At 38.5% G+C, this 18,272-nt stretch overlaps 1 protein-coding gene across 3 annotated transcripts in view; it reads left to right on the forward strand.

Annotated features, from left to right (window-relative positions):
- LOC133641840 (nuclear pore complex protein Nup93) overlaps positions 1 to 18,272 on the forward strand; it is a 59,478-nt gene that overhangs the window by 22,401 nt on the left and 18,805 nt on the right. For 2 of the 3 annotated variants that reach the window (XM_062035902.1, XM_062035903.1), the window contains exons 4-9: positions 10,394 to 10,456; positions 13,481 to 13,609; positions 15,827 to 15,901; positions 17,323 to 17,415; positions 17,496 to 17,635; positions 17,740 to 17,872. In XM_062035902.1, the coding sequence (XP_061891886.1) occupies positions 10,394 to 10,456; positions 13,481 to 13,609; positions 15,827 to 15,901; positions 17,323 to 17,415; positions 17,496 to 17,635; positions 17,740 to 17,872 (633 nt within the window). Of the gene's footprint in view, positions 1 to 1,189; positions 1,474 to 10,393; positions 10,457 to 13,480; positions 13,610 to 15,826; positions 15,902 to 17,322; positions 17,416 to 17,495; positions 17,636 to 17,739; positions 17,873 to 18,272 lie in introns of those variants that run through there. The other variant, XM_062035904.1, reaches the window with a different exon arrangement.

The following is an 18,272-nucleotide window of genomic DNA, read 5'->3' on the forward strand; positions in this document are numbered from 1 at the left end:
TGCATCAAACAGACAATGTGATGAAAAGATAATTGCCATGGATTAGTTCCTTTGTTCTCTGTGCTGTCATATCATGAATCAGTGGCAGACAAAGGATGAAATCAGAGATGCGGAGTGCAAAATAAAACCGAAGAGAATATGGAATAGCGAAACATAAGACGTGGAATGCTGACAGCATTGCCGACAGGAGGAAAAATGGCGCCTGACTGCAATTCATTTTGTGTCTGTGTCCTCATCTCACTTTTCTGGACTCCATCTTTGTCTCTCACCACGCTCTGTTTGCTGACTCGCCTTTTTTCTTGAAGCTTCTTTCCTTTATGATTTTTTTCCTACTTTCCCATTTACATCCTCTGCCTTCCTCTGCCCCCGCCACACCTCCTCACCCCCCAAGCTCTTTACATACACACTCATCCTTCAGCTGTGATGGATCAGTCTGCAACACTCGATGAACGCAGCTACATAGGATGCGTGCGTGTGAGTGTGTGTGTGAGTGAGTGAGTGAGAGACTGTGTTAATATCACGCACACTGACTGCGAGCTGCGTTAGCATGTGCATATCCGTGTCGGTGATGACCGATTATCGGCTCCTACACTCTGGCTGGTGTTATGAATGAATGTGCATGTGCAGCATGTGGCCACATCACTCTAGCTTGTGCTGGCTTGCAGCTATGCCGTATGCCTGTGTGTGAATGAGTGTGACTTCAAGTGGCGTGTATAGTAACATGGTTGCTTCATGTGCAACCAATCCTTCGCCACGCATGACATGCCTCCCAAGCCCTTCATTAACTAAACATGACCCTTAAGAGCACGATTAGCCTGATTTCAAGACAGGATGTCGGAAGCCATCAACTGAGGGGGGTGGAATCCATTACTGTAATTGCATTGAGGAAAGGGAGGAAGGAGAGAGTATGGGGAGAAAGGATGCATAGATGGATAAAAAAAGGAAGAAAATGAGTAGGATGGAGGGAGGTAGTTAGGAGGCGGAGGGCTGTCAGTGATGCTTAGAGGAAGTGAGAGAGCGCGAGCGAGAGTAGGGGGAGTTAGATGATGGTATGAACAGATAGCCTATATGAATCCATAGTTCCTTCCCATACAACCCCCCCTGTGTCTGCCTGCACAGTTGGTATGGCCCTCTGACAATAAAACCACCTCCAGTGAGTCTTGATGTGGCACTTGCACTCGCTTTTCCGGGGTTGACAGTCAATGGCCTGCATTCAAATGCTGAAAGGTCTGCAGAGGTACCGCCATGCCGGCCAGACAGGGCACTGGGAACACGCCCCAGAATGGCGTCCACTGTCGCCGCCGCCCTGGCACAGAAAGACACGGAAGATGGGAAGGCAGTAGGGCGGCACAGGTCTTTCTGTACGGTCAAAGACCAGAAACAATAGACAGAGAAAAGAAACTTTAAGAAAGAAAAAAATTCTGTATCCCCATTTGGCCTCTCGTCCGTCTGCCAGGCAGCCACTGAGCATGAGTGAGTATTGCCCACACTCTCAGACAGGTATCTGCTTTGTCTTCCCACTTCTCACCTGTCTATCTTCTTTCCTCTTTGCTCATACTATATTGTTTGTTCATTGGAATATGAAGAATAATGTTCAATGTCTCTCTGACATTTATTGATTATTTTAAATGGCAGAAAATTGAACATATATGTGAGGGCATGTGTAGGCTTATAGTATAAATTGCAACATAAAAAGTGTCGGGTTCGGGGTTTTCTTTTGAGTGCACTGGTCAGCTCTTTGTGTCATGGCAATTGAGGACAAAAAACCTCATGCACCCACTGTCATGATGCCACGCACATACTATATATAAAGAGGCCCTCCCTTCATTCACGCTGTGCACATATATGCGGATATCCCTTCAAGACATTTCTTAAGTGCTAATCATGTGGCATGATCTAAAAGGGAAAAATATAGATAGGCCACATTCAGGTGCGGACCACCTTATCTAGAAAAGAGGGCCCGCATGTGCCGATGCAGTGTCAAGGTGTGCATGTTAACATACATGTGAGGAGAAACAGTTAACACAAATCATGGCTTTTCTCTCTGTCGTCCTCAGACGAGCTTCCATTGTTACATATAAATTGTTGAAACATCAAATATTCACAATTCTTATATCTTTGCAAAAAATTAATACAATGACAGAAGTTCTTTCAGCTATATATTTTTAATTGATGACTTAAACCTGGTTAACTCTCTGTTTGACCCACGTTACATCCTTGTCCAGCTTTTAACGCGTTCGCTGTGGTTGTCTTCCTGTTCTTTTAGAAGCTTCTTATGGTCAGGCGGCAGCAAGTGTATAACTGTGGTTAGCAGATCTGTGGTTGCACAATGTAAGGGTGGGGCATCCAGAAAAACTACGTCTTTAGGTACACTTACATTGTCTTGATTATTTGATAATTACTATTCCATATTATATCTAATGGTTTTCATTTTTTCCCTGTGTTCCGTTTTCGAACTCACACTGGCTGTATTTGGCAGTTTGGTCTGAACACGAGGAGGAATTGAGGCATCAGCAGAGTTGTAGAAAAACACAGTTACCACATTTAAAATGTCATTTTGTGCTTAAGTAATTAATATAATTTTATTAAAAAATCTGCCTTGTCATTGTTCCTTAATATGTTCCAAAACATCTTCTCGGCTTACCACACATCATACAGACCCCTTGGTAGACAATGATTAGGTATCAAAGTATTTTTTTTTAACTGAAATTTAATTATTTGTTTAACTTGTCATACTACGGCATTTCCAGTGTATGGTTGCCAAGTAATCGAGGCAAAAGAAGACTTTATTTTTCCGAGCGAATAGGATTTGTATATCAAAACCAATGGTGCTTTTTTTGGCCACCACTAAAGGCTACATAGTATGGTCAATGTACATTTGGCACACAAAAATGTAGTCACGGCAGAGTCTTTGGCAGCGCAAACTGAGCTGGCAACAAAACAACTGCACTGAAAAATCGTTGCTCCCTATTGTATTTCATTTGGAGCAAAAATGCAATGTCACGGCCTTATCCACACAGCCAGTTTTTCCAAGGGATGTATTTTTCCCTTCAATGATTACCATTAACAATGGTTGATCAAGACAAAGAAAATGATTAATGCTGTTAAATGATTAATTTGCAAAATAGATTAATCTCACTTTTGACTTTGGATTAATTGTGATTAATCATAGTAAGTAACTTGTTTACAAAATTTGAATTAACCTAAAAAAAAAAGAGGCAAATTATATGACAGAAATACAAACTTATCATCAAAATTTCATACACAAACATTTAAAAAAATGTTTTACATGCAGACATCTGAAATGTCTGCAAAAAACACGGAAATACGCATTTTTAAACATTCATTTTTGCATCTAAATATCACTTCAGCGTTTTTTTATCGAAATATTGTAGCATGTAAGGACGGGAGTTGAAGGAGGAGTGTCCAAAAATGTAGCTAATTGTTCTAATGACATTCAGACTTTGTTTTCTTATCAGCAATCGAGCAGTATCTATATATCCGTGGCTTCTCAGCGGAACAACACTTAACACCGGAAATGTGTCCCGTGGATACCCGTCCGACCTGAACACTCCAGTAATAACAATTGATTCGTGGGTGAATTATGTAAACCCACAACAATATCAAAAAAATAGGATCCAAACAAAATTTGTTGAACGCTTGCCTCAGCCGCACTGAATGGTAAATGGGTTATACTTGTTTAGCGCTTTTCTACCTTCAAGATACTCAAAGCGCTTTGACACTATTTCCACATTCACCCATTCACACACTGATGGCGGGAGCTGCCATGCAAGGCCCTAACCACGACCCATCAGGAGCAAGGGTGAAGTGGCATGCTCAAGGACACAACGGACATGACGAGGTTGGTAGAAGATGGGGATTGAACCAGGAACCCTCAGGTTGCTGGCACGGCCACTCTCCCAACCGTGCCACGCTGTCTCCTAGTTAGCACAGTTAGCATCATCTAGCTAACTTATTTGTTGTCGTCTGCGTTCGCTCTCAGAGCCACATTGTCGACGACTTTCTACATTGCTGTTAATCTTATTTGGAAGATTACAATTAGTTACGAACCAGTTGTAGTTCTAAAGCATTTATTAGTAGACAGCAAAATGGTATATTTTTGATGTGACGGATGTAAACAGAGGTCACAACAAAGGAAGTATATTACCCAAAGGGGCGTGGCTATAGGATAGAGTTTCCAAATGGGAATCGTTTTTTTGAGTTCTTTGCATGCACGTTATAAAAATTTTACATTACATTTTCAATGATAATATTGTTAGTAAATTGTTTACTAAAAAAACTAACAATTCTGTGGTACATTACATAAGACATGTAGTTTAAAAAAGACAGCCAAATGAGGTTAGTAGATGAGAATAAATCTAAAGGTAAAATATAGTGTAGAAATGCACCTTATAGCAGGAAATGTAGTCTTGATTTTAAATATTTGCTCTTGGGGTAGAAATTTTCCTTTTTTTCCGTCAGTTTTTCTCTTTTTTTCGCTAAGGGTGCTGACATGCCTGTACTTGAATTGAATGTACATACTTTATTTGCTCAAAATCTGGTGAAAGTATTATTTAAAGTCCTGTCAGGGTTTATTTTAAATCAAAATTGAGTATGCTTATGCACTGACCTGATTACTGAACCCGCGCCACCTTTCATGTAACCGTTCGCAGTTAAAGTAAAGGAGCTCAAAATAAATTAATGTGAAAAGTAATTGCAAGAAAATCTAAATAAACTGTGTGATTAATCGGCAACCATACATGATGAATGCAATATTTTTTGTGATTAATCACATGAGTTAACCCGTTTTTTTGACAGCCTTAATAATTATACACTAAGAGTGTTTCCAACAGACTTAGACTAGACTTAGACTTCCTTTTTATTGTCATTCAAATTTGAACTTTACAGTACAGATAAGAACGAAATTTTGTTGCATTAGCTCATGGTAGTGCAGGGCTACAATCTTTATTTGTGGTGGTGGTGATTTATAAGTAGGAATGCAATGATATGAACATTTCAAAATGATCATGGTTATCATTATTGTCACCATGTTATTGAATATGCTCAATAAGCACTTATACACAAACTGAAAAATGTAAGTACTTTGCAAAGGTTGATTTATGTCAGCAATTCAACTTCAAATGTGAAATATGTGATATAAACTCATTACATACACTACCGTTCAAAAGTTTGGGGTCACCCAAACAATTTTGTGGAATAGCCTTCATTTCTAAGAACAAGAATAGACTGTCGCGTTTCAGATGAAAGTTCTCTTTTTCTGGCCATTTTGAGCGTTTAATTGACCCCACAAATGTGATGCTCCAGAAACTCAATCTGTTCAAAGGAAGGTCAGTTTTGTAGCTTCTGTAATGAGCTAAACTGTTTTCAGATGTGTGAACATGATTGCACAAGGGTTTTCTAATCATCAATTAGCCTTCTGAGCCAATGAGCAAACACATTGTACCATTAGAACAGTGGAGTGATAGTTGCTGGAAATGGGCCTCTATACACCTATGTAGATATTGCACCAAAAACCAGACATTTGCAGCTAGAATAGTCATTTACCACATTAGCAATGTATAGAGTGTATTTCTTTAAAGTTAAGACTAGTTTAAAGTTATCTTCATTGAAAAGTACAGTGCTTTTCCTTCAAAAATAAGGACATTTCAATGTGACCCCAAACTTTTGAACGGTAGTGTACAAAGTGAGATATTTCAAGCCTTTTTTGTAATAATTTTGATGATTTTGGCTTACAGTTTAAAAATAATAATAATCTGACATTTTTAATTTGAGGTTTTAATAAACTGTAAGCCATAACCATCAAATTGTATCAAAAGTAGGCTTGAAATATCTTGAGTTGCACGTTATGAACCTATGTCATGTATTAGTTTCACCTTGTAAATCTAATTGCTGGAATAAACGAACCTTTGCACAATATTCAGATCGTTTTAGTTTCACCTGTGTTTTCCTTTTTCAGAAGAAACATTAACATTTCCTGTGCACAAATTCAGAAAAAAACTATTATTTGAAATCAAATAAAACTTTATTACACTTTTTTTACAAGCTGTTTGGGGGGGTTCTTAGATAATTTCGGCACCCCAGGCAATTGCTTGTGTTTTCCCAACAGTTAATTTGCCCCATGTGAAGATTCATACACGGACGGTCCGTGTACGAATCTTCACATCTCTCTGGACCTCTCTGTCCTAAAACAGAGTTCAGCACAGGATGTAGGTTCAATGTGCACACCTGAATAGTTTAGGTGCTTTCATACAAGTTTAGATTTGGTTATGCCGTTTGTGTCTTGTATTAAAGTTGGCATGTAATCTGACGAGCGAATAGGACGCTGGCTAGCGATTAGTGCACTTGCATGTTTCTCCAGGAAATGAGCAGTATCACTGGTCTCAGTTTTTCGAATTGCGGTTTAACGATAATTTTAATTTGAAATGATAATACTAACCACTGACAGTTTTACCCCTTTTTTATGAATAATACCCATAATTGTTACATCCCTAGTTGCTAGAGAAGTTATAATGACAAAAAAATTCAAAAAAATCTAATTTGCATAATTGGGCATCACACATTTGCAAAAAGTGAGGAAAAGCAGATGAAATATGTTTAACACTACAAATAAAAACTAAATTTCAAAACAAAACAATTTCTTCTGTCCCTTTTTTTTTACGTTTTTTAAATGTAACAAACAAAACTAAACCGATCACGAGTGCCTTAAAGAAGGGCCCACAACTTTCATTTCAATGTTTGGAAAAGATTCCACTAAAGTTGGTTTAAAAAAAATAAAGAGTATCTAGGGGTGTCTGTTTACTTACTAAGTATATTAAAACAGTCGCTAAATTGACAACACTGATCCCTCATGCTCTGTCATCTTGTTCTCTGGCAGACCAGGTGGGTTATGTGTTAATGAGCAAAGGAAACAGGTAGCGCCCATTCTATTTGTGGTAGTCCAGAGTTCTATGGACCGCTAGCAATATGGTGACCCGCCACAAAAAATGAATGTATAAAAAAACCCTGACTTACCCATTTTCATAAGCTAAAGAAGAGAGAAGTGTTCTCACGGGAACAAGTTCCCAGGACCTAATCACATTTTAAAGTTAAAGTTAAAGTACCAATGATTGTCACACACACACTAAGTGTGGTGAAATTTGTCCTCTGCATTTGACCCATCCCCTTGTTCACCCCCTGGGAGGTGAGGGGTGCAGTGGGCAGCGGCGGTGCCGCGCCCAGGAATCATTTTTTGGTGATTTAACCCCCAATTCCAACCCTTGATGCTGAGTGCCAAGCAGGGAGGTAATGGGTCCCATTTTTATAGTCTTTGGTATGACTCGGCCGGGGTTTGAACTCCCGACCTACCGATCTCAGGGCGGACACTCTAACCACTAGGCCACTGATTTTGTATTCACAGGTTCAAACTAGTAAAATATGAGTCTAATATAACATACGTGCACGCACACAATTTTGTTATTTTGAAAATGCTAAACTATCACCCTGCACACATTTGGAGTGAATCAGCATTCAGCCTTCCACTGTGATTTGCAAATACAAATTGTAAAAACTGTAGTCACAAAACAGCTTTCCTTTGTTTTTATTTCTCCTAAAACGATTTGTATGTTTGTACAATTTCTTTTGAAAATAAATGATTCTGAAAAATCTCACATATATGAATCCAATGTGCAGCATGACATTAAGACACCACCAGGTGATGCTTATTGCAAAACAGTTTAAATTCAATTCAAATGAATTGTACCATAAGAATGTGTTTATTTCAGGCAATTTAAGACCCTATTTATTTATGCAAGTGCAAATTAAAGCTCTTATTTTCCTACAACTCTCAATTCGTAATGTCTTTTCCAGTTTTAGTGATGACGCAGCATGCATCATCATTTAGTCAGCCCCTATTTAAGGTTCATTCAGTCACCTTTTCATCATCCGTTTAATTCCTCCAGTGTAGTTTCATCTTTAAGGGTTGTGCAGGAATAAAGGGCATGGAAAAGATGAACGCAACGATTGGTGATAAATAAAAAATGGGACTCGTGTAAGAAAAATCAGCCAGCAGGTGGCTTTTTATATGCGACACAAAAGAGGTGATGAGGAAGGAAATAGGGAATCCAGAGCACTCATTTTCCCTGTAAGCGAGCATCATCGCTTGCTGGCTTCAAGAATAGCTTCTATATTCTTATTTGCAACTAAGACAATCCTGTTTGCACCAGACAGAGGAGCAATTAGCACCAAAAATGTCACAATTATTAAATGAATATGCTATAATCTGACAGAAACAAGACAATGGTCTCCTCCATTACGGAGGCTTTCGGTTACAGTACAAGACCTCAGAAAAATACCAGGGCATTTGAGGTCAGGGCATTTGAGGATAAGGACCAACTTGCTGCAGATGTATTGATCTCAATGGTGGTAAAGCTAAACAAATAAAGGCTAATCCATGCAAACGCTTTCTAGACACCAACATGTCGGAGGTCAACGAAGATTTGACTCAGCGGAAATCAACAAAAGATTATAGACCAATGTTTACAAACTACATTGTTTTTTTAGTAATGAAATATTGGATATTAAAAGCTCAATTAAGTTTGACCTTTATCAATCAATCAATCAATCAATGTTTATTTATATAGCCCTAAATCACAAGTGTCTCAAAGGGCTGTACAAGCCACAACGACATCCTCGGTGTCGAGTGGGTCTGACATAATATTGTGAAAGTCCAACACATCAGCGAAAGTCCAGTCCATGGTGGGGCCAGCGGGAACCATCCCGAGCGGAGACGGGTCAGCAGCGTAGAGATGTCCCCATCTGATGGACAGGCTAGCGGTCCACCCCGGAGCAGAGTAGAAAAGAAAAGAAAAGAAACGGCAGATCAACTGGTCTAAAAAGGGAGTCTATTTAAAGGCTAGAGTATACAAATGAGTTTTAAGATGAGACTTAAATGCTTCTACTGAGGTAGCATCTCTAACTTTTACCGGGAGGGCATTCAAAGGAGTCCTCAGCCTGATGGAGTCATTTTGTGACTGATTGGGTGATAGAATAAGTAATTGACTCCATTGCCTTGTTTGTGGCATAATAAGCATTGATTGTCAATTTTTGTATATTATTTTTAATGAGATGGTACAATCGCTTTTGGAATGACCGTGTTGTACTGAGCAAAACACTGATTCCCACTACTTACATTGCTGATGTCCTATTAAATGTGGCTCTGCTGGTTACAGCCAAGTACTGCACTCCATTTTGCCTCAATTGCTTCTATACTTAAGAATTCCACGTTACAGACATCATTTTAAACAATTATTTTATCGATTAGAATGACTATCCATTGTTTTCCACGGGACTATTTGTAATTTTAGACACCGACATGTCGGTTTCTGTCTCCTCAATTTGACGCAGCGGAAATCGTCACCAGATTGTAGAGCAATGTTTACGAACTATGTTGTTTATTTAGTAATGAAATATTGGAGATTAAAAGCTCAATTAAGGTTCATTTGTGGCAGCGGTGTGTTGTCGAATGGAGGTGGTGTAATTTAATTTGCATAACTGGCTATGACATATTTGTAAAAAGTGAGAAAAAAACAAGAAAAGAAAATATGTTTAGAACTAAAAATGAACTTTCTCCTGTGGCTTCTTTTTGTCGTTTTTTTAAAGATGCAGCAGCTTTTAGAATAGATGAGTGCATTAATTGATCAATATATTTGTGAGTAAATGACCGAATGGGACACACTGCTCTTATTAATAGTATGGTGTTTGTTTTTTCTGCATATTTTTGTAATGCGTGTCACGTCTGCGTCTACTTTAAGCGGAAAGCATATGAGGCCTCGCTGCCTGCCATTTTGATGACTCTCAAAGTTCTCAAGATGGCCGCTCCATATGATCCTCCGCGTTTGCTGACTTTTCTTGACAGCTTTCTGTGTGCCGCCTCGTACTCATCTGCATACTGCATGCGTTACATAAGTGCCACTTACCCTCCTCTGATTGCTAAGTTTGCCTTTAAAGCACCCATAGTGTCGGATATGAACGACTACCATTTTCATGGAGGGAACCAGAGGAGGGGGCCTGGGGGGTTTTGCTGCGGAGGCCATTTTGCGGAGATGTCAAAATGGAGGCTGGCTGCTGTCTCATTGCAAAATGACGTAGGAAGAATTAGTATAGCTTAAAGGGCAAATGCTTTTCTGATGGAAACCGTACATTTCACTAATCCCAACACAATCCTCATAAGCAACACCTGCTCTCCTGTAGAGCAAATGATGTCTGGTGAATGTGTCCCTGTACAAGCCTAAACATTTTTTTCCGATATATTTTGTCCAGCCGAGCTAAGGTGTCATTCTCCCTGTTGTCCTCTCTCTGCATTTCTCTCTTTTGCTGACTTCCTGTCTCTGCATAGGGCTTCTTGAAGAACGAGAGGGACAACGCCCTGCTGTCCGCCATCGAGGAATCTCGCCGCAGGGTCAGTGCCTGCCCTCAAGTGTCTCTGATTGCAACTTGGAGCTTTTGACGGCTTACAAACCACAGCGGTAATCCAGTTAAAGAAAGTCAGGCAGTCGTAAGGCCGGATGATCACTTTTATTGTGACTAAAAAGCTAAAGCATTACAAAAGGTGTCATTTAACATGTTTTAAGCGTCATTTTGGTCCTGTCTTGTTTGAATGGACATAACTTTTTAATTGCTCAGTTCTGACCTAAGTAGCACTTAATAACCCACACACCTTGTTCCTAACGTCTGTTGGCTATGATCTAAATGTCCTCGTGGTGCGAATCATCAGGGAATGGTTCTGAAATGGCTTCCCTGCTGAGCAGATCTAATAGGCCCTGCCTTTAATTAGTTGCTGTTCCCATTATTACTTTGCTCCCTGTGAGAGGAGGAAAGACATATGTGAAGGGTTGGAACAGAAAAAAGACTGAAACAAAAGCTCGCTGTACATGTCCCTACATGTAGACATTCTGTACTTTAAGGGAAACGTGCCTTTTAATGTATCTCAAAATGTAGAATGGACTATTAGTATTTACTAGAAAGCTCCATGTGATATTTAAAAGCAGCCAATACTCAACATTAAAAAATGTTTTATGAAGTTCCCTTGATCCAATAATTTTATACAAGTATTAGCATAATATAATAAGGAGCAAAATTAGTGCTGCAGACACTCGCACTAAACGATGTCAAATTTCATGTGTTGCGTTGTCATATTACAGCAGCAAAGCTCTAAAATGCGTAAAGTGGGAGCTTAGAGATCCCGGCAATAACCAATTTAACTCTGTAAATGGGGGCTCCAGTCCAGATTGGTATCTCCCTGGGCTGCAGATGGGAAGGATTCAATTATTGAATGTTCCCATTATCTCATGTGGAGTCTCAGTGGAGGGTTAAAATAGACAGGTCCTGATGGGGTTTACAAGCTCCACTTAAATTCAAATGTGTGCGTTTATGGGGGGTGTGAATCTTTGGACACCTTACGATTCCATCCGATTCCGTGACGATTCGGTTCAGAATCAATTCTCGATTCAACACGGTTCTCGATTCAAACCAATTCTGGCAATTTATTATTTGGTATAATTATAATGAAACTTTTTCAAAACAGGTTACAGGTTAGAAACGCTCATTGTGGTTGCATCGAGATGGCTTAAAAATGGCTTTTAAAAAAAAAAATATATATATATATATATATATACAGTATATATTTGAAAATTATAAATCTACTTAGAATCAGGATGAATAAGACCTGCAATTCGGATGTGAATCGATTTTTTTGTGAATCCATAGTGTTTATCTGGCTCTTTACCTGCCTTACATTAGGGGTGTCGTATAAACGCCACTTCTGATTGCGACTGAACATTTGCAATAAAAATGACTGTTGCAACGCATCAATTGGTTCCATCTGCAATAGCACTTCTCTCTTTAAAGGGAACTGCACTTTTTTGGGAACTTTGCCTATTGTTCACAAATCATTATGAAAGACATGAAGACGGATGCATTTTTTTTATGCATTCTAAATATTAAATGAATGGGATCAGAAGTCTGCTTACAATGGAGCCTATGGTAGCCGCACTATTCTGCTTATAAAGCCCTTAAAAAACATCTAAACACCTCCATTAAGGTTTTATATACATGATGTAAGTATATATGTAAATTAGCAACGGGCCCATTTAAATTTAGTATGTATGTATTTATTTTGCTCATTTTAAGCATACGCGTCGTGACATTTTTTTTTAACATTACTGATTACTAATCACTGCAGACTTCTTGAGAGCCAAAAAACATTATAATTTTTTTTTATGTGCAATGTGTGCTGTCAATAGGATACCGACTGCTAGGATGTTCATATATTCCGAATTTAGATGAAGAATGGCTCATAGTCCTCACAAAGAAATGGGGGTGGAACCAAGCGTCTTTTCGTATCGTTTTTGCCATTTCCGGGTCTAAATTGGCTGTCAAAGTGTACCAACTTGTCCGAACACATCCTCGCCTTTCTACTTTTCAGGTGAGATGCATGGTTTATGATCTACAATACATTTGACGAGCAAGGAAACGAGAAAGCAGCTGACCACTTGATGATGTAAACATGGACACAAACGGAAGTGATCACGTCACTACTTTAAATAGTTTGTCTGTGTTAGCGCTTATAATAACAATATCACTAATACCTATTTAATATGCAAGTCCCAAAAAGTAAATGGAGTATTGTTGGCGGTTTTTGGATGGTTATTTATTGGAAATAGAGGACCTCCCATAGTCTTCGCTGTGAGCGGACTTTTATTTATGAGTTAAAATGCATTATACAAAAAACACATACATGTCTTTGTGATAGGCAAAGTTCCCCAAAAAAGTGCAGTTCCCCTTTCAGAACTCAATCCTGACAAAGAGTAATTAATTGTCTGAAGTGTGTCCCAGGAGCACATTTTTTATTGGTTTGCCGCAAATAGTAGAAATAAAGTTAAACTAAAGAGAACAAAAAATAGAAACAATAAAGAAAAATAAATAATGTAACAATTTTAAATAAAAGTACATGTAGGTACTGTAACTAATAACAGAGCTTTTTTGTTTAAATATATAGAACGTTTTTTTTCCCGGCCTTTATACACAATTAAAAACATTTTATATCAAATTGGCTCGCAGCTGAAAAAAGTTTTCAAGGTTGGCAGGTGTTATAAATGCTAAACTCTCTCAGGTATTTCGAAACAAATTTGTGTAAAATATAAGATTATATCTCAGTAATAATACATTAATTTTATTTTTTAAATACGGCAGATGAAATAAAATGGCCCCCAAACACAACTGCTTATATCATGTACTGCATGTGCGTTTGTTGAATTGAGTTCTTCTACCATTGGATTATTACCAAACATATGATTACTTTAAACAAGTCTTATCACAGAAGTGATTTACATTTGCAAGACTGGGCCATGTAGAATAAAGAATACATGATGTACCTGCAAATTATTAAAAGATAGAATGTGGGCTATGGTTTTTCCTGTTTCAGACGTTCATGTTGGCTGAAGAGTACCATCGTGAGTCCATGCTGGTCCAGTGGGAGCAGGTGAAGCAGAGAGTGTTGCACACGCTCCTTGGTGCAGGAGAGGACGCCCTCGACTTTAGTCAAGATGTGGAGGTACACGACTGGCACCATAAAACCTCCACCTTGAAGTGTTGAAGAAAAAATAGATAATGTTGCTCACATCATTTTCTATTGCCTCTGTAAAGCGGTTACTTTGAGATGACTTTTATAATCAAACATCAAGATGATTCCCAAAATAGAATGACACATTCCCCTCTGCTTTTCACTAAGGAGACAAAAAGCGAAACATCTATTTTTGGTGTGAATATACTTTTGAACATTAATTTGGCATTGAATTAAAGAACCTCAGTTTTTGCTCTAAATATGTCACATCTGTGAGCACACACTCTAGTTGTGTATTTTTACTTGCACAAAAGATTGAAACCCAAATAGGACTGCAGTGTCTGATATAAGACACATTGATAAAAATGCTTGTTGAATCACTTGTGAGATAGTGTCAACTGAGCTTAGAGTTGCACACACAGAACTACTACATTATTTTACAACTATCCTTGTAAGTTTAAAGTGGAACATCACTTTTTTCAGAATTTTGCCTATAGTTCACAATCATTGTGAGAAAAGAACACACGCCTTCTTTTTTTTTTTTTACGATTTTACAGATGAAAAAAAAACGCTTGAAAGATGCGACTAATGGGAGTCACCGTTGTAGCCTTCAAAGCCCTCTAAAACGACTTAAAAACTCTCCAGCAACGATTATATACCCAGTGCAAGTCTATATATAACGTAGTAACAGACACGTTTATAACAATATGTAATATGTTCAATATTTACCGTTGTAGTGGATTGTCCAAAGCTTAAACAGCAACAAAAGTGAATTTAGTACAATAAGTTTATTTACTCATAGTCAAAAGTGCATAAGTTGGATTGTTTTGTCCCTGCAAACAAACAGACGTCCTCCGGAGGACACACAACAAAAACAATCTCTCTAGAGTCCTGGTCTCCTGGCCAGTTTTATCTGTTTCTTCGTGCGTCAGTCTGTTTTCCTCGTGCGTCACGGTTTTGTGGTTTTCGACATGTTTTGCAACATCCTTGAATCCCTTAATCATACTTAGACAATCAAAACATTTTGTAGACAGGTTGGCACGACTTCATATTCAACTTTGTCCCACACCCGGTCCATTCAATGGCACAGAATAGAAGAGAAATGAAATGAGCGTACATTCTTGACAGACATGAAATATAGTTCAAAGGTCAGAAATTCTACTACACCGTATTTTGATAATTTAATCATTTCCGGGACTGGTTTCTTCTGCTCAATGAGTTATGTTTCCATAGCAGCGCACCTCTGACTTCCGGCAACAAAGGTTTGTTTCTACTTCCGGAATCAAACACAATTGTGTTTTTTTAATCATGGCAGACTTGGTAACAGACAACAAAGACGACTATTTTTGGACAAATGAGGATTTACAACCTTATGGTTTTGAAGCTAAATATACTGCTGCTTATAGAAGCCAGCACGAAGGAAGAGTGAGACGTTGGAGCAGATGGAAGCCGGGAGAGTGAGGTGAAAGCGATTTTGACGCTATAGATATGGAACTTTGAGACAAGCTATTTTGTCATAAATGGATTGCTTACCCAAAATCAACAGGAAATGTCCCCTGCCAGCTGGACCAGACGAACAACTGTCCATCGAGTGAGTCACTTTATCATCGACCATAATACACGCAGCAAGTAATGCATTTTAGTACAACTACAGTACATATGTCTGGTTAGATGTGTACAAACAAAACATGAAATGTAGGCTAATACTTTACAGATACTTTAATATGATTCTTCATGTTTTTCAGTCAGTACAAATCTGTGTCGTATCACAGTGTTGTGCATTACAAACTCAAACGCGTTTCATGCTGACGTAGAAGCTCGCTCATCTCGGCTAATATCATAGCATGGCGATGTGTTGGTACGATAGAAAAATAATTCCTCAGTGTTTGCTCTTACAATAACAATGTCAGGTATACAGGTTATGGAACGTAAATAAAGTATTGTTGACGGTTTTGAATGCCCTTATAAATTGATTTAGAAGTACAATTGATCACTCCCATTAGCTGCATTGCTAGCCACCTAGAACGAGCCGATTTTTACAAATTAGAATGCGGAAAGAAAAAAAACCTTTTGTCTGCTTGTCTCTAACAATGATTGTGGGATAGGCAACATTCCAAAAAAAGGGCAATTCCCCTTTAAGGGAAGAACACCTTATTAGTTATTGGCTCGATGTCTGAACTCTTATTTAGAACGTTGTTTTTGTTGTAGCCCAGCTTTGTGAGTGAAATAACAGCACCGGGAAGGAGTGCCTTGGACAGCGTGGAGGTGGCGTATGGACGTCAGGTGAGCAGTTGTAAAACTTTAAAGCGGTTTCATGCACCCTAAACTTGACAATGTCAAAGTCAGAAATTAACACTTGAAACCTGTTTGAAAATTACAAATTAATATTAGAATAACATATGTTTTTATACTAATGTATAATAATGAATTCATGAAGTCAAAACCTTAATTATTGAAAATGTAGTTGTTGGACACCCCTCGCCACACACAGAAAAAAAAAAAGGACGTTGAGGGGACACTTCAATACCTTTTTATTAAAGTTGTAGTGAACGCCAGTCCAGTGTGGGTCAAAATACCTGTTTTCCATAAAATATTGTTACAATTTATTAAACTTGTTATAATGTTGTCTGTCTATCTGTGTTGGCCCTGCGATGAGGTGGCGACTTGTCCGGGGTGTACCCCGCCTTCCGCCCGAATGCAGCTAAAATAGGCTCCAGCGACACCAAAAGGGACGAGCGGTAGAAAATGGATGGATGGATGGATAGCATTGAATAATCAGATATGTGGAAAATATTGCCAAATGAAGATAATTTAAGTTTAAAAACACCACAAATTTTGAGAACCAAACACACACATCTGTTCCTCACTATCTCATTAACTGCTTTTGTAATACATTTTTTAATTTGATGAAAGAAAGAAAAAAGAATGTACTGTATATTAAGTTATCTAAACATAAAAACGTTTTTACTAGCCAATAGAAAAATCAGCTGCAAACCTAATTTTGAATTCCCCTAACCGAGACTAACAAGTCTGCATTAGATTTTTAGAATCTTTATACTATTTTTGTCTGCTATGTAGTTTTAACTTACTTTTTGTAATCAGTCACTTCTTGTAAACACGTTGACAAAGCGTTTTTTGCTTTATAAAGGAAAATATTATGTTACTCAAACTATGCTGATAAAATCAGGAAACAAATGGAGTGTCCATAACATAGTGTACAAAATATTCTGATATACTTAAAACCAGAATTTACATGTGCTGTAATACAATCTCAACTCAAATGCAGCAATGCATTAAACATTACATTGGAACGAGGTCACAGGAGTGTCGATCAAACATATTGATTGACAGGCCGGTAGAAGAGGATTATGGGTAAAATGAGTCTCTCCCCCTTCGTCTACTCTGACCTTCCCCTCTGTGTGTTTGTTTCATCACTATGTGTCGACACATCGCATGCAGCATCATTTGTCTTGTTTTTGTCTTTTTTTTCGACGACCTCCTCAATGTCGTCATTCTGTTTTTGTTGTTTCTCGTCGTGAACCATTTTACTCGATGGTCGTAATTTTTTTTGCTTTTGAAGATGTAGTGGTAGGCTTTTTGTGTTTATTGCGTGAATTCAAATGTGGCTATGAAATATTATGACTGAATATTTTTCTGTCTACTCAGTGTTATCTGTTTTGCTTTGTGTTAACTTCCTCCTTTAGATCTACATTTTCAACGAGAAGATTGTAAATGGTCACATTCAGCCCAATCTGGGAGATTTATGTGCGTCCGTAGCAGAAAATTTGGACGATAAGGTAACGGCAAAAAGAAATGTATTGTTCTCTCTGCTTTCCTGGATGCAAGCGTTTCTCATTGTCCTCCATCTTTTGTCTAGAATGTGTCAGACATGTGGCTGATGGTGAAACAGATGACCGATGTTTTGCTAGTTCCATCCAAAGATACCCTGAAGAGTCGCACTTCAGTGGAGATGCAAATGGCCTTTGTGCGGCAGGCGCTTAGCTGCCTTGAGAACAGGTAAACATCTAGAGGCTAGTCATCCTCTTTAAGGGTTTGAAAGGGTTGTGAAAGTATAGCAGCTCAAATCTCACCTGAATGTGTTTGTGTCTCCTCTCTCCCAGTTATAAAAATTACACCATGGTGACGGTGTTTGGGAACCTTCATCAGGCACAACTGGGAGGGGTGCCGGGAACGTACCAACTTGTCCGCAGCTTCCTTAACATTAAACTACCAGGCCCCGTTCCCGGCATGCAGGTAACTCTTTCATTCACCGGGGGCTGCTTTATACACACATGTGGTGACCATGTCAGCCTCGTAATTTAGTTAAGTATTCAATCAATCAACTCTTCAGTGTGTTAATTTGTCTAAACTTTGCGTCATATTTTCTCTGATATGGTGCCACAGTCAGGTGAGAACGAATATTTTCATGCTGTTATAGCAGGGGTGCCCACACTTTGTCTGCCAGCGAGCTACTTTTCAATTGACCAAGTGGAGGGGATCTACCTCATTCACATATATAATTTATATGTATTTATTGATGAAAGAGACATTTTTGTTAACGAGTTAAAGGTGTTTAATGATAATACAAGCATGTTTAACACATATAGATTTCTTTCTTTCATGAAGACAAGAATATAAGTTGGTGTATTACCTG

The sequence above is a fragment of the Entelurus aequoreus genome, linkage group LG24, assembly GCF_033978785.1.
Source record: "Entelurus aequoreus isolate RoL-2023_Sb linkage group LG24, RoL_Eaeq_v1.1, whole genome shotgun sequence".
In the NCBI taxonomy this organism is placed as follows: domain Eukaryota; kingdom Metazoa; phylum Chordata; class Actinopteri; order Syngnathiformes; family Syngnathidae; genus Entelurus; species Entelurus aequoreus.